Below are 17,500 nucleotides of genomic sequence, written 5' to 3'. Positions count from 1 at the left end.
TTCTTAGAGTTAGACTCTAATCCTCTCATTGCTTTCTTCAACCATCCATCCATCCATTATCTGAACCTCTCATCCTGCTCTCAGGGTCACGAGGAGGCTGGAGCCTATCCCAGCAGTCACTGGGCGGCAGGTGAGGAGACACCCTGGACAGGCCGCCAGGCCATCACAGGGCCCACACACACACACACACACACACACACACACACACACACACACACACACACACACACACACACACACACACACACACACACACACACACCTACATGTCTTTGGGAGGAAACCGGAGCACCCGGAGGAAACCCCCGCAGACACGGGGAGAACACGCAAACTCCACACAGAGGACGACCCGGGACGACCCCCAAGGTTGGACTACCCCGGGGCTCGAACCCAGGACCCTCTTGCCGTGAGGCGACCGCGCTACCCACTGCACCACCGTGTTGTCTTTCTTCAACTGAATAAAATGAAGACCACTGCTGAAGTTGCAGGGCTAGTTTGGTTTGACTTAAGCCTGTCTTTGCTCAGCTGCTGGATGTGTGTTGCATCAGCAGCTGCTCCTCAGCAGACAGGAAGTTCTCCCTTACTGAGGACATCCTTCACACTTTGTACTTGCTAGCCTCACATTAGAAATTGCTCTTAACCAAAGTTTTCACAAGTGAAAGTAAAATCCTAAAAATCAAAATTGAACAGTACTCCAGCCAGTACGAGGTGTGTTTAAGAAGTTTGATATAGTCTCATTTCTTTGTATTTAGTGAACTTGAGCTAAGCTAGGCTAAACTCACCATTCAAGGTACCTTCAAAATGCATGCAGACATAAAAATGGTATCCAACAGTTCTTCTGGCTTTATCCCTTTAAAATGTAGTTTGAACTACTCCTCTCTCCCTAAACGCCATGTAATCCTCGTTGGGATGTTGACTGGCGTTTCAGGGGCTCCCGACATGTGCAGCATATGTACACAAAAAACATTTTAGCTGAATTTAAACCGTCGTTCATCGTTTGTGTTAGCCTGTCCTGCTGTTAGCATAGTCTACCTCCCTCTGCTGTAAACAGCATGTCAGGTGGTAACAACAGCTGTCTTCACCATGCCATGTAGCAGAGTTCAATAAGCCTACTGTTACACTATACAACGCTTTGAAAGTATTCAACCTCCTTGACAGTCATCAGTAATTTCTGGTTTATAAAAGATACTCACACATCTGTTCCTGAACGACGTTACTGTCCTGAACCCATCGGCTCTAACAGCATGTTCCCAGAGCCAAAACAACCTATGTTCCGCTGACTTTTTGTAAACAAATTAAAAACTAAAATATAGTGCTTGCTTAAGAATTCAACCCCCACATATTAATACTTTGTAGAGTACCCTTTTGCTGCAGTTACATCCATGATTCTCTTGAGATAAGTATGTACAAACTTTGCACATTCTTCTGGAGTGATTTTTGCCCATTCTTCTTGGCAGAATTTGTACAGGTTTTGCAGGTTGGTGGGAAGGTGGGTTGGTGGGATGGCGCCTCTGGACTGTGAGTTTCAGTCTGTGCCACAGATTTTCAATGGGGTTGAGGTCTGGAATTTGACTTGGCTACACCAAAACATTCACCTTTTTGTTGCTGCGCCATGCCGTTGTTGCTTTAGCCTTGTGCTTAGGATACTGACTGCGTTTACATTCACAGTTAAGTTGAGCTACGGTTATAACTCGATTAGGCCATGTAATTGGACTACTGTCATTGGCCCAGTATACAAGAACCGGGGGGAGAATCGATATATTGACCTAAGTATGTCCGGCCCAGGTACAGTAGGTGGCGGTATGCCCCCTTCTAGCTGGTTGCTATTGGACCGCGGGAACTATGGATCACGCGCACAACGCCTAGGCCAGTTTGGGGCCAATTGAAGTGTATACATGCCAGAGTAAATCGATCCCCAACCGCATTATCTAGGTGTGTTAGTCCCACTTCGAGAAATTCGAGCCGGACTAACACGTTTATATCTATTTTAAAAGTCCAGTTTTAGTCGGACTAACACAGTAAATCGACTTTTTCTAACATCATGTAAACATGCTGATTGTCCTGCTGGAAGGTGAACCTTCTCCCCAGCTTCAGTTTTATGGCAGACTGCAACAGGTGTTCTTCCAATGTTTCCCTGTATTTAGCTCCATCCATTCTTCCCTCAATGTGAACAAGGTCCCCAGTGCCTGCAGAGGAAAAGCAACCCCATAGCATTATGCTGCCGCCGCCATGCTTCACTGTAGGGAGGGTGTTTTTTAGGGTATGAGCAGTGTTAGGTTTACACCACACATAACGCTTTGAGTTTTGGCCAAAAAGCTCAACTTTCATCTCATCTGACTACAAAACCTTTACCCACATCCTAACCGGGTCTCTCTCATACTTGGTAGCAAACTCCAAGCGTGCTTTTATATGCATAGTTTTGAGCAACGGCTTCTTTCTTGCCACCCTCCCATACAGGCCAGATTTATGGAGAGCCGTGATATGGTTGACTCATGCACATTTACTCCAGTTTCAGCCACTGACCTCTGGAGCTCCTTCAGAGTGATTGCAGGATCATGTGTGGCCTTCCTCATCAGCCCACGTCTTGCTCGGACACTTAGCTTTGAGGGACGGCCTGTCCTCCAAAGCGTCTGGGTGGTGTGATGCAGCTTCCACTTTCTCCACCTTCTGACAATGGATCCAACAGCGTTCCGTGGGACAGCCACACACTTGGATATTGTTTTGTGTCCCTTTCCCACCTTCTGCATTTTAATCACTCTGTCTCTTACTTCAGTATTCTGCTGCTCTGTCTTCATGTTCCGATGGCGTTCACGCCCGGCTACTGAACTTTACCCAGAGTGCTTTTATACCCAGAAACCAGACCGGTACTTTAATATCTTACAGGTGCACACTAGTTATGTCCAACTGTGTTTACCTGAGTTTGTTTTAGGAATAATTTGCCATTTGTGTAAACTTGGAGCTTTCGCAGCACAAGGGGTTGAATACTTATGCAAGCACTACGTTTTAGTTTTTAATTTATTAATAAAAATCAGTGAAAGAACTTATGTCGGCTGTGGGAACATCCTGTTAGAGCTTATGGCTTCACAACAATAGTATTGTTCAGGAACAGATGTGTGAGTACCTTTTATAATCCAGAAATTACTGATGACTGTCAAGGGGGCTGAACACTTTTGCAAGGCACCGTGAATGAAGTGTGTTTTATTAATAGTCACCACATCACGTCAGTCTGTGAAAATAAAATAAAGAAGGACTTTTCCAACTGGTCCAGAATCAGAGGAATGAGGCTACTGTCTGATGCTACCTCCTGTCTGCTCTAGACAGCTCACATTATTAACATGTATACCTGTGTGTGTGTGTGGGTGGATCTAACATTGTGTGTGTGTGTGTGTGTGTGGGTGGATCTAACATTGTGTGTGTGTGTGTGTGTGTTTGTGTGTGTGTGTGTGTGTGTGTGTGTGTGTGTGTGTGTGTGTGTGTGTGTGTACTCCAGCGGCCCTGCTGCTCTCTCATACAGTCGTCCAGTAATAAGAGGCGACACTGGGATCGAACCCATTTTACGAAGCGAACGGCAGACCAGATAAGTGATCAGTAACACGCAGCGACGTGTGTTCAGATGGACTGCCCTGTTCTCCCTCCAGCCCGCGGCTGCCTCCTCCATACCAATGACTGCTATCAATATTTCTAATCTTTACTTTTTCCAACACTCAGGGCCTCGTTCAGCCGCAGATCAATGGCGTCCCGCTGGGCGCTGTGGCGGGGGATCAGCAGTATGAATGGCTGAGTTCTTCATATGAGCTCTTGTTTTTATACACCTTCATCATTTAGCTCGGCTGTGTGCGTCTGTCTGGCCCAGTGTATCTATGTCATCGTGTGTGTGATTATGCATGGGTTTGTGTGTGTGTGTGGTGTGTGTGTGTGTGTGTGTGTGTGTGTGCTGGGTGATGCGTGTATACATTAGTCCGACCAGTTTGTGTGTTTTTGACCATGTGTGCATGACTGGGTTTGTGTGTGTGCATTTGCAACTGTGTTTGTGTGTATAGATTTATGTGTGTGCGTGATTATACATACATGTATGTGTATATACACTCACCGGCCACTTTATTAGGCACACCTGTCCAACTGCTCGTTAACGCAAATTTCTAATCAGCCAATCACATGGCAGCAACTCAATGCATTTAGGCATGTAGACATGGTCAAGACGATCTGCTGCAGTTCAAACCGAGCATCAGAATGGGGAAGAAAGGTGATTTAAGTGACTTTGAACGTGGCATGGTTGTTGGTGCCAGACGGGCTGGTCTGAGTATTTCAGAAACTGCTGATCTACTGGGATTTTCACGCACAACCATCTCTAGGGTTTACAGAGAATGGTCCGAAAAAGAGAAAATATCCAGTGAGCGGCAGTTCTGTGGGCGAAAATGCCTTGTTGATGCCAGAGGTCAGAGGAGAATGGCCAGACTGGTTCGAGCTGACAGAAAGGCAACAGTAACTCAAATAACCACTCATTACAACCGAGGTAGTATGCAGAAGAGCATCTCTGAACGCACAACACGTCGAACCTTGAGGCAGATGGGCTACAGCAGCAGAAGACCACACCGGGTGCCACTCCTGTCAGCTAAGAACAGGAAACTGAGGCTACAATTCGCACAGGCTCACCGAAATTGGACAATAGAAGATTGGAAAAACGTTGCCTGGTCTGATGAGTCTCGATTTCTGCTGCGACATTCGGATGGTAGGGTCAGAATTTGGCGTCAACAACATGAAAGCATGGATCCATCCTGCCTTGTATCAACGGTTCAGGCTGGTGGTGGTGGTGTAATGGTGTGGGGGATATTTTCTTGGCACACTTTGGGCCCCTTAGTACCAATTGAGCATCGTGTCAACGCCACAGCCTACTTGAGTATTGTTGCTGACCATGTCCATCCCTTTATGACCACAGTGTTCCCATCTTCTGATGGCTACTTCCAGCAGCATAATGCGCCATGTCATAAAGCTCGAATCATCTCAGACTGGTTTCTTGAACATGACAATGAGTTCACTGTACTCAAATGGCCTCCACAGTTACCAGATCTCAATCCAATAGAGCACCTTTGGGATGTGGTGGACCGGGAGATTCGCATCATGGATGTGCAGCCAACAAATCTGCAGCAACTGCGTGATGCTATCATGTCAATATGGACCAAACTCTCTGAGGAATGTTTCCAGTACCTTGTTGAATCTATGCCACGAAGGATTAAGGCAGTTCTGAAGGCAAAAGGGGGTCCAACCCGGTACTAGCAAGGTGTACCTAATAAAGTGGCCAGTGAGTGTATATTGGTGCTAAAAAGTGAGCATGCTCATTGGTATCCATCTGTGTAGGTACACGTGTGTCTGTGCATGTTAGCGTGTGTGTGTGTGTGTGTGTCTGTGCATGTTAGCGCGCGTGTGTGTGTTTGTGTGTTTCATTGAAGACTCGTCAGTCACACGGCAGGGCTAGGCTAATCAGCGCGGCTAGCTGCTTCTCTGTGTGATGTAGGTTGATTAATATCCTGTTCCAGTCGCGGGGCTTTTGAGGCTAACTGCTGTTTCCTCTGTACATCTATTCCCTTCAAAACACAGTAGCTTTCATCTGGGCTCATTAAGACGATGAATGACTCTACTTAACTAAAGACAGACACAAAACTTATGATTTTTTTTAATTCCTCATACTTATTTACCAAGCTATGTCAGATGTGTGACGGAAGGAAAAGTTTGAGAGCAAAAGTTAAGTAAAACTGTACATCAGAACAAGCTTATTCAGTATTCCTGACAATGGCTTCCTAGCTTTTGGAGAGGTACGTGGACTTGGGTCTCGGGTCTCCTTCCTCCTCACTGTTTGTCACTGCCAGCTGTTTCCTGCTTCCGCCTTCATGAGAGGAGGTTCTGAGAGATCGATACCTGCTGTTTATTCTCTTATTATCTCTTCTCTATATTCTGCCCTCACAGATTTAGCTATTTTCTGTGCTTAGTTCACTTCTCGCTAGATTCTCTATTTTTCTTTCTCATACAACTCTTGTGTTTAGTGGGCAGCGTCCCGTTCCTAGTTTGTTACTAGCGTCGAGCTTAGCCTAGCTTAGCAGTTAGCTCAACTACATTTGCAGTCAAAGTGTGTCCGTGAGTTAGAGCAGCTTCTTTCGGCTAGGATTTCATTACACATGACGGGCACTCCAGATAGCCTTAGCCCCGGGCCTGACAGCAGACCTGCTATTGTTAGCACTAGCTCAGCCTCATTAGTAGATGCGGTGGAGTTTGTCTCTTTTTACTGGCGTGGGAAGGCTTGCAAGAGCAAGCCATCGGTCGTGTGGCCTGGTCTGCAGTCACCTCTCCCGTCTGCAAACCGGTTTTCACCACTCACCAGCCCTGTTGGTAGTCCTACCGGCCACCGTGCTTCTCGCCCTTCTGTCGACAGAGTAAAGCAACGCACGCTAGTGATAGGAGACTCCATTACCCACAATGTTAGATTAGCTGCGCCAGCCTTGGTTCACCGTTTACCCGGGGCCAGAGTCTCCGACATAGAGGATAATCTTAGGGTGCTGGCATCACGGAGGGAGAGTCAGGGAACCCAGGCACACTGCACCACTACTTTCAGTCACACTGTTATTCATGTCGGCGCCAATAATGCTAGGATGAAGCAATCAGAGATCACAAAAGCCAACCTAGTCAGAATGCTTGAGTTAACCAGAAAGTTGCGTCAGCATTGACTGTCTCTGGTCCCTTACCCGTGACAGGTAATGATGAGATGTACAGTAGGCTCACCTCAATGAACCACTGGCTGGCTCGTTACTGTAATGAGCAGGGATTCGACTTTGTTAATAACTGGCCTTCTTTCTGGGGCTGCCCTTACCTGCTGAAAGCAGATGGCATTCACCCTACTGAGGACGGCGCCACTCTTTTGTCTAGCAATTTAAATAGCTGTTTACATTTAGCTTGAAACTAGGGACTTATCATTCAGTAGGCTGCAGGTGAGTAGAGAGCCTGCTAGGTTTAAATCTGCACTCCCACCCACTCTGGACCAACACCAATTAGCCTACACAGCCAACAGGTCAACAGAGGATGCCATTAACACAGCACTCCATGCTGCACTGACACATCTGGAGCACCCGGGAACATATGTGAAGATGTTGTTCATAGACTTGAGCTCTGCATTCAACACAATAATCCAAACTTCTCTCTCTCGCATGTTCTTCATTCATCAGCCCCTCAAAGTACTACCACCTTCTCAACACACTCTCCTCGCTTGTCAGCACATTTCCATCTTTAACCGAGAGCGAAGAGGAGGAAGATAATAACATCTTCATCCTCCTTCTCCTAGCTCTCGGTGACAGGCGGGCTGCCACCTCCTCCCTGTCACTCTGCTGGTCCTGCCCGGGCTGAGCTGCAGCAGCTGCCAGGAAGGTTACACATGCAGCAGCGCTGCCAACTCCACGCAAGGTAGACAAGCCACAAATTTAGATAGAAAAAGGTAGACAAACTGACAAAGGTCGGACTTTTCCCCCCTCAAATATTGTCCTTTTTATTCCAAACAGAGGATTCCTCATGCAATCCAGACTGTGGCTACAAATCCACCATCCTTTACAATACACTGTGCTAAACCTTGTAATGTAGTGTAATGATTGCCACATAACAAATATCTGAGGCTTAAAAACATCACATGTTAGTTACTATGAGTCTTTGTTCCTAAGATAACAAGAAGAAGAAGAAAGCCACTTTATATTGTCAGTGGATTCTTACAATGAATGTGTTCTCTGCATGTAACCATGTTATTGTATAGGAGCAGTGGGCAGCTGCAGCACCCGGGGACCAACTCCAGTTCTTCTTTCTATTGCCTTGCTCAGGGGCACAGGCAGGAGTACCAACCCTAACATGCATATCTTTTTTATGGCGGGAGGAAACCCATGCAGACACGGGGAGAACATGCAAGCTCCACACAGAAAGGAACTGGGACGGCCTGGGGTTCGAACCCAGGACCTCCTTGCTGAGAGGCAACAGTGCTGACCCTCGGGACACCGTGCCGCCCCATAACTGCAGCTTGATTTCAGTGAAAACGTTTTAATTTGTTTTATTGGACTTTTTGTTCTGTGGGGTCAGTCAAACAACACACCTGTCAAACATGGTGAGACTGCACAGCTAACATTCATGACAACATCACGTGGGGCTAGGCATGTTGCAACAGGCCGATTTTTACAATAATCATCAACAGAATGAAACATGTAAAACTCAAAATGTAATATCACATACAACATATAACAGCAGCTCTCAGTGCTTGCTGAAAATTATTAATCCTAAATTTCGATTTTTCTTACTATTTACACACAAACGTACGTACGCACACACTATTACAACACAAATCTTCATGGAGAAATTGGTAAAAATTTTAATTACAGTGATGCCATCAGTTTCATGATATTTTCTGATGAGATCATCATCTGGTGGAGGTTTGATGTCATCATACTAACCGGCTGCTAACTGGCTAACAAATGGGCTGTGTTCCTACCTTGAAGCTGTGGAGCTGTGTGTGGACCTCCTGCTGGTTTCTCAGACAGGAGTTGAAGATGAGGAGCTCGGTCTCTCTCAGCCAAGCCTTCAACTCCTTGATGCGAGTCTCCAGCTGCTCCAGCAGGGAGGTGGTGACGGGCGACAGGGCCGACCGGGTGTCCTCGCTACCACCGCCACTGCCTGCCAGCAGAGGTCTGGACGCTGCTGAAGACGATGGCGGCGAGTCAGGATGGGAGGGGCTTGTTCCTGAATGATTACCGAGGGTTTTCTGAAAACAGAGAAAGAGAAAGGGTGCTTTCTACCAAGAAACTGTATTTTACTGAATTACAATAGAAACCACTTGCAGTGATCCTGGTTTTACTGCTCAAGAACTTTCCTATACCTACAATATTGTTGAGGAAATGTAACGTTAACATGTTTAATTATGGGGTTTTTTCTTATTCTCATGATACTAAACGACACCACTTTTGAAAATCCGAGTGTAAAGTCTAAAGTGACGTAGACTTACTTTTATTTTACTGTTATTAAAAATGTACTTAAGACAACGCTAAGCCATGTTATATAACCTGTGATCTATTTAAATTCCTGTTTGAAGCAGTTGATATTTCATTACAGTACAATAGAAGACAGTAGAGTACTGTCTGTCACGCAGTTACATCCAGTAAAATAGACACGTTCTCAGGACTCAGGAACAGGAAGTAAAATAGACACGTTCTCAGGACTCAGGAACAGGAAGTAAAATAGACACGTTCTCAGGAATCAGGAACAGGAAGTAAAATAGACACGTTCGCAGGAATCAGGAACAGGAAGTAAAATAGACACGTTCTCAGGACTCAGGAACAGGAAGTAAAATAGACACGTTCTCAGGAATCAGGAACAGGAAGTAAAATAGACACGTTCTCGGGACTCAGGAACAGGAAGTAAAATAGACACGTTCTCGGGAATCAGGAACAGGAAGTAAAATAGACACGTTCTCGGGACTCAGGAACAGGAAGTAAAATAGACACGTTCTCGGGAATCAGGAACAGGAAGTAAAATAGACATGTTCTCGGGACTCAGGAACAGGAAGTAAAATAGACACGTTCTCAGGAATCAGGAACAGGAAGTAAAATAGACACGTTCTCAGGACTCAGGAACAGGAAGTAAAATAGACACGTTCTCAGGACTCAGGAACAGGAAGTAAAATAGACACGTTCTCAGGACTTGGAAACAGGAATCGGGAACACTTCATGCACTTGATACATGAAATGAAACGAGATGGCGTTTCCGCCAGCCAACAGCAATGCAACACAAAGACAAAAACAAATCCAAGAACTGCAACAACACACATATCCAGACTAAACAAAAAATCTCTGTTGGGCAGGGTTTTCACCATGGAGACGAGGTTGAAGTCACCCGAGATTGTGATGAGGGCACTCGGGTGTTGTGTCTGTAGCTGAGCTATGGCGGTATGAATGACGTCACATGCAGCCCTCGGGTTGGCGGGGTATACTGTGGCCTGAGTCCCACGGATAACAGTTCAATGTTAACGACAATAACAACTCCTCCACCCTTGCTCTTACCACTTCCTGAACAGTCTGAAAGCCATCGATGGAAACACTGTGGTCGGGGACGTCCTGGTGCAGCCATGTTTCAGTGAAACACACGAGGCGACATTCACCAAACTCTCTCTGATTCCTGACTAGCGCCGCTAGCTCGTCCATCTTGTAGCTAGCGAGCTGACGTTGCCCATGACGACAGAGGGGACACAGGGTTTATATCTCCTTCTCTCTCTCCGTGCATTGGCCTTCCGCTTTCTTGATTTATATCCTTTACCCCGTCGTCCCCGGAAAGGTCTCCTCACCGTCCTCTTCAGCTCCTCTGGGATTTGGTGAGTTTGGTCCGTAAAGCTAGCCAGTCGAAGCGCCGACAGCTGAGCTCTGCTGTAAACAATGGCGCCGCAGTGCTGTTGAGCACTGTCGACACGACGCTCGGCAAGTGTTCCAACCACCAGACGGACTCCTCCGACCGCGTGCTTACAGAAGGGCCCAATGAGAAAACCCCAACTAGTTACTTAGCTAGCAGTAAGGACAAAGGGGGCCTCCGGGGGGCGTGGCGGTCTGTTCCGTTGCCTACCAACACGGGGATCGCTGGATCGAATCCTCGTGTGTTACCTCCGGCTTGGTCAGGCGTCCCCACAGACACAACTGGCCGTGTCTGAGGGTGGGAAGCCGGGTGTGGGTATGTGTCCTGGTCGCTGCACTAGCGCCTCCTCTGGTCCATTGGGGACGCCTGTTCAGAGGGGAGGGGGAACTGGGGGGAATAGCGTGACCCTCCCACACGCTACGTCCCCCTGGTGAAACTCCTCACTGTCAGGTGATAAGAAGCGGCTGGTGACTCCACATGTATGGGAGGAGGCATGTGGTAGTCTGCAGCCTCCCCGGACCGGCAGAGGGGGTGGAGCAGCGACCGGGACGGCTCGGAAGAGTGGGGTAATTAGCCGGGTGCAATTGGGGAGAAAAAAGGGGGAGGGGGGGCAAGATAGAAGAGATATTTAAAACGAGTGAGAGGAAGCGGCTGTCCTGATCGATGCCTGAGCACAAAACTATGAATTGTGAAATTTATAAATATTGTAACGTGCACGGATAAATAGACTCACTAGTCCTTGGCTAACGGGTCGGACCCTTTAGTGGACCGGTTAATGTTGTCGCCCGTGGTGTGGGCGACCCGGCTGCGGCGGTTCCCGGACTGCCCCCCGAATTCGCTACAGTATAAACCCAACTTTAGTGACAACTTCTAAAGAAAACGCTTTCCAGCTCATGTAAGAGGGGAACACCGGGCTTGTCAGCTGCTGAGGCCCAGGTGTTGTGTGGCGGGTCCAGGTCTTCGTGGTCACGGGGGTTAGGGTCGGTCGGCCCAGGTGTTGTGTGGCGGGTCCAGGTCTTCGTGGTCACGGGGGTTAGGGTCGGTCGGCCCAGGTGTTGTGTGGCGGGTCCAGGTCTTCGTGGTCACGGGGGTTAGGGTCGGTCAGCCCAGGTGTGGTGTGGCGGGTCCAGGTCTTCGTGGTCACGGGGGTTAGGGTCGGTCAGCCCAGGTGTTGTGTGGCGGGTCCAGGTCTTCGTGGTCACGGGGGTTAGGGTCGGTCGGCCCAGGTGTTGAGTGGTGGGTCCAGGTCTTCGTGGTCACGGGGGTTAGGGTCGGTCAGCCCAGGTGTTGAGTGGCGGGTCCAGGTCTTCGTGGTGACGGGGGTTAGGGTCGGTCGGCCCAGGTGTTGAGTGGCGGGTCCAGGTCTTCGTGGTCACGGGGGTTTGGGTCGGTCTTCTTAACTCGCCCACCGCGGTGGTGCTGATCTTGTTCTGGTTTCATCGTAATTGCTGTGACTGTGTTAACGAGGCCGACGCTGCAGAACGACAGCGGCGTCAAGAGGCGGTTTGTTCTCCTCCAGGTGCAGAGAATGAGAAGCTGCCACCCGGGGAGTCGACATTCACACCAACACAACACAACACAAACACAACAACACAACACAACACACACACTGCAGGCCCAACACAATCAAAGCACCCAGAAACAACCATTGCTTCAAATACAAATAATAGAGAAGTGTTTGTCTTTCATCGTGGGGGTGTGAGTGTCTGTGTGTGCGAGTATGAGTGTGTCTGTGTGTGTGTGAGTGTGTGTGTGAGTGTGTCTGTGTGTGTGTGGGTGTGTGTGTGAGTGTGAGTGTGTCTGTGTGTGTAATAAGCTCTGCAGTTTAATTTTCAAACCCCTGTTGATCACACAGTAAGCCACCGAAAGACTATTCACCACCTGGAATTAGAGGTGCATGTGTGTGTGTGTGTGTGTGTGTGTGTGTGTGTGTGTGTGTGTGTGTGTGTGTGTGTGTGTGTGTGTGTGTGTGTGTGTGTGTGTTTGTGTGTGTGCGTGCGTTTGTGTCTCTGTGGTAGTGGTGTGGTGTGTGTGTCGCTCCATGGTGGTGGTGGTGGTGGTGTGTGTGTGTGTGTGTGTGTGTGTGTGTGTGTGTGTGTGTGTGTGTGTGTGTGTGTCTGAGGTAGTGGTGTGGTGTGTGTGTCGCTCCATGGTGGTGGTGGTGTGTGTGTGTGTGTGTGTGTGTGTGTGTGTGTGTGTCTGAGGTAGTGGTGTGGTGTGTGTGTCGCTCCATGGTGGTGGTGGTGGTGTGTGTGTGTGTGTGTGTGTGTGTGTGTGTGTGTGTGTGTGTGTGTCTGAGGTAGTGGTGTGGTGTGTGTGTCGCTCCATGGTGGTGGTGGTGGTGGTGTGTGTGTGTGTGTGTGTGTGTGTGTGTGTGTGTGTGTGTGTGTGTGTCTGAGGTAGTGGTGTGGTGTGTGTGTCGCTCCATGGTGGTGGTGGTGTGTGTGTGTGTGTGTGTGTGTGTGTGTGTCTGAGGTAGTGGTGTGGTGTGTGTGTCGCTCCATGGTGGTGGTGGTGTGTGTGTGTGTGTGTGTGTGTGTGTGTCTGAGGTAGTGGTGTGGTGTGTGTGTCGCTCCATGGTGGTGGTGGTGGTGGTGGTGTGTGTGTGTGTGTGTGTCTGAGGTAGTGGTGTGGTGTGTGTGTGTGTGTGTGTGTGTGTGTGTCTGAGGTAGTGGTGTGGTGTGTGTGTCGCTCCATGGTGGTGGTGTGTGTGTGTGTGTGTGTGTGTGTGTGTGTGTGTGTGTGTGTGTGTGGCTCCATGGTGGTGGTGTGTGTGTGTGTGTGTGTGTGTGTGTGTGTGTGTGTGTGTGTGGCTCCATGGTGGTGGTGGTGTGTGTGTGTGTGTGTGTGTGTGTGTGTGTGTGTGTGTGTGTGTGTGTGGCTCCGTGGTGGTGGTGTGTGTGGTTGAAGTGTGGACATCAGAGCAGGTACACCAGCAGCAGGAAGGGACCAGTAACAGTGAAGAGGAGGAGTAACAGTGAAGAGGAGGAGTAACAGTGAAGAGGAGCGGTAACAGTGAAGAGGAGCTGTAACAGTGAAGAGGAGCGGTAACAGTGAAGAGGAGCAGTAACAGTGAAGAGGAGTAGTAACAGTGAAGAGGAGCGGTAACAGTGAAGAGGAGCGGTAACAATGAAGAGGAGTAACAGTGAAGAGGAGCAGTAACAGTGAAGAGCAGCGGTAACAGTGAAGAGGAGCTGTAACAGTGAAGAGGAGCGGTAACAGTGAAGAGGAGCAGTAACAGTGAAGAGGAGTAGTAACAGTGAAGAGGAGCGGTAACAGTGAAGAGGAGCGGTAACAATGAAGAGGAGTAACAGTGAAGAGGAGCAGTAACAGTGAAGAGCAGCGGTAACAGTGAAGAGGAGCAGTAACAGTGAAGAGCAGCGGTAACAGTGAAGAGGAGCAGTAACAGTGAAGAGCAGCGGTAACAGTGAAGAGGAGCAGTAACAGTGAAGAGCAGCGGTAACAGTGAAGAGGAGCGGTAACAGTGAAGAGGAGTAGTAACAGTGAAGAGGAGCGGTAACAGTGAAGAGGAGCGGTAACAGTGTAGAGGAGCAGTAACAGTGTAGAGGAGCAGTAACAGTGAAGAGGAGCAGTAACAGTGTAGAGGAGCAGTAACAGTGAAGAGGAGCGGTAACAGTGAAGAGGAGCAGTAACAGTGAAGAGGAGCGGTAACAGTGAAGAGGAGCGGTAACAGTGAAGAGGAGCGGTAACAGTGAAGAGGAGTGGTAACAGTGAAGAGGAGCGGTAACAGTGAAGAGGAGCGGTAACAGTGTAGAGGAGCAGTAACAGTGTAGAGGAGCAGTAACAGTGAAGAGGAGCAGTAACAGTGTAGAGGAGCAGTAACAGTGAAGAGGAGCAGTAATAGTGTAGAGGAGCAGTAACAGTGAAGAGGAGCAGTAACAGTGTAGAGGAGCAGTAACAGTGAAGAGGAGTAGTAACAGTGAAGAGGAGTAGTAACAGTGAAGAGGAGCAATAACAGTGAAGAGGAGCAGTAACAGTGTAGAGGAGCAGTAACAGTGTAGAGGAGCAGTAACAGTGAGGAGGAGCAGTAACAGTGAAGAGGAGTAGTAACAGTGAAGTGGAGCGGTAACAGTGTAGAGGAGTAGTAACAGTGAAGAGGAGCGGTAACAGTGTAGAGGAGCAGTAACAGTGAAGAGGAGTAGTAACAGTGAAGAGGAGCAGTAACAGTGTAGAGGAGCAGTAACAGTGAAGAGGACCAGTAACAGTGAAGAGGAGCAGTAACAGTGTAGAGGAGTAGTAACAGTGAAGAGGAGTAGTAACAGTGTAGAGGAGTAGTAACAGTGAAGAGGAGCAGTAACAGTGAAGAGGAGCAGTAAAAATGTAGAGAAGCAGTAACAGTGAAGAGGAGTAGTAACAGTGTAGAGGAGTAGTAACAGTGAAGAGGAGCAGTAACAGTGAAGAGGAGCAGTAACAATGTAGAGAAGCAGTAACAGTGAAGAGGAGTAGTAACAGTGTAGAGGAGCAGTAACAGTGAAGAGGAGCAGTAACAGTGAATAGGTCTGGTAACAGTGAAGAGGAGCAGTAACAGTGAAGAGGTGCAGTAACAGTGTAGAGGAGCAGTAACAGTCTAGAGTAGCAGTAACAGTGAAGAGGAGTAGTAATAGTGTAGAGGAGCAGTAACAGTCTAGAGTAGCAGTAACAGTCTAGAGGAGCAGTAACAGTCTAGAGTAGCAGTAACAGTGAAGAGGAGTAGTAATAGTGTAGAGGAGCAGTAACAGTCTAGAGGAGCAGTAACAGTCTAGAGTAGCAGTAACAGTCTAGAGGAGCATTAACAGTGAAGAGGAGTAGTAATAGTGTAGAGGAGCAGTAACAGTCTAGAGTAGCAGTAACAGTCTAGAGGAGCAGTAACAGTGTAGAGGTGCAGTAACAGTGAAGAGGAGCAGTAACAGTGTAGAGGAGCAGTAACAGTGTAGAGGAGCAGTAACAGTCTAGAGTAGCAGTAACAGTGAAGAGGAGCAGTAACAGTCTAGAGTAGCAGTAACAGTGAAGAGGAGCAGTAACAGTGTAGAGGCGCAGTAACAGTGTAGAGGAGCAGTAACAGTGAAGAGGAGCAGTAACAGTGTAGAGGAGCAGTAACAGTGTAGAGGAGCAGTAACAGTCTAGAGTAGCAGTAACAGTGAAGAGGAGCAGTAACAGTCTAGAGTAGCAGTAACAGTGAAGAGGAGCACTAACAGTGTAGAGGCGCAGTAACAGTGTAGAGGAGCAGTAACAGTGAAGAGGAGCAGTAACAGTGTAGAGGAGCAGTAACAGTGTAGAGGAGCAGTAACAGTGTAGAGGAGCAGTAACAGTGAAGAGGAGCAGTAACAGTGTAAGCAGTAACAGTGTAGAGGAGCAGTAACAGTGAAGAGGAGCAGTAACAGTGAAGAGGAGCAGTAACTGGACCTCTGACCAGTGTGGTGGCCGCTGGCTTTGTGGGGAGAACAGTGGGGGGATTATGAAGCAGTGACGAGTGTACAGACATGACTGTGACAGACAGTGAGATGGAGCTCAGTTCTGTGTCATTTACTGTACACAACAACTGGATGTGAACAAGCTGTGGATTTACAACAGAAAGCTTTGTTCAGGTCACGTGAGAACAACAAACGCTGAACTGAATCAGGTCCTGTTTTGTTTTGCTCTCAGACCATCTAAAAAAACTCTACAAAAACTCCGTTACCATCTTCCTCTCCTCCTCTCACACCAGTGTGTGTTATCGTGTGTGTGTGTGTGTGTGTGTGTGTGTGTGTGTGTGTGTGTGTGTGTGTGTGTGTGTGAGCAGGGCTAAGAGGGAGCTAAAGGTCTCTGTGTTTTAGAGCGGTGGTGAACAAAGGATGGATTGATTGTTTCAAGGTTTAAATGAACCTGGTGGAGGAGGAAAACAAACACCTCTCTATGTTCTGTTGTTTATCTCCCTCCCTCCCTCCCTCCCACCCTCTCTTCCTCTGTTACCTGTCCTCTTTAACCGTTATTTATCCTGGGTAGACTGAATGAGCCCCAGCCTATTTCCAGCTCCACCATGCTCCACATCCACACCTGAGCAGTACACCCTCTTCTTCTACTGCTGTTACTCATCACCCCTCTGACCAGTACAACCTCTTCTTCTACTGCTGTTACTCATCACCCCTCTGACCAGTACAACCTCTTCTTCTACTGCTGTTACTCATCACCCCTCTGACCAGTACAACCTCTTCTTCTACTGCTGTTACTCATCACCCCACTGACCAGTACAACCTCTTCTTCTACTGCTGTTACTCATCACCCCTCTGACCAGTACAACCTCTTCTTCTACTGTTGTTACTCATCACCCCTCTGACCAGTACAACCTCTTCTTCTACTGCTGTTACTAATCACCCCTCTGACCAGTACAACCTCTTCTTCTACTGTTGTTACTCATCACCCCTCTGACCAGTACAACCTCTTCTTCTACTGCTGTTACTCATCACCCCTCTGACCAGTACAACCTCTTCTTCTACTGTTGTTACTCATCACCCCTCTGACCAGTACAACCTCTTCTTCTACTGCTGTTACTCATCACCCCACTGACCAGTGCAATCTCTTCTTCTTCTGCTGTTACTAATCACCCCTCTGACCAGTACACCTTCTTCTTCTACTGTTGTTACTCATCACCCCTCTATCCAGTACAACCTCTTCTTCTTCTGCGGTTACTCATCACCCCTCTGACCAGTACCTCTTCTTCTTCTGCTGTTACTCATCATCCCAGTAACCAGTACACCTTCTTCTTCTACTGCTGTTACTCATCACCCCTCTAACCAGTACAACCTCTACTTCTACTGCTGTTACTCATCACCCCTCTGACCAGTACCTCTTCTTCTACTGCTGTTACTCATCACCCCTCTGACCAGCACAACCTCCTCTTCTACTGCTGTTACTCATCACCCCTCTGACCAGTACAACCTCTACTTCTACTGCTGTTACTCATCATCCCTCTGACCAGTACAACCTCTACTTCTACTGCTGTTACTCATCACCCCTCTGACCAGTACAACCTCTACTTCTACTGCTGTTACTCATCACCCCTCTGACCAGTACAACCTCTTCTTCTTCTGCTGTTACTCATCACCCC

The 17,500-nt window shown here is 48.1% G+C and overlaps 1 protein-coding gene across 1 annotated transcript in view; it reads right to left on the bottom strand.

The window, feature by feature from the left end:
• The window catches only part of akap6 (A kinase (PRKA) anchor protein 6), a 385,428-nt gene that overhangs the window by 41,135 nt on the left and 326,793 nt on the right, over positions 1 to 17,500 (bottom strand). The window contains exon 19 of the mRNA XM_056296282.1: positions 8,510 to 8,779. Coding sequence (XP_056152257.1) covers positions 8,510 to 8,779 — 270 coding nt within the window. The remainder of the gene's footprint in view (positions 1 to 8,509; positions 8,780 to 17,500) is intronic.

Source organism: Lampris incognitus, chromosome 16 (genome assembly GCF_029633865.1).
Source record: "Lampris incognitus isolate fLamInc1 chromosome 16, fLamInc1.hap2, whole genome shotgun sequence".
Taxonomy (NCBI): Eukaryota; Metazoa; Chordata; class Actinopteri; order Lampriformes; family Lampridae; genus Lampris; species Lampris incognitus.
Note: the sequence above shows the minus strand (reverse complement) of the source record. Positions and strands in the feature narration are given on the sequence as shown.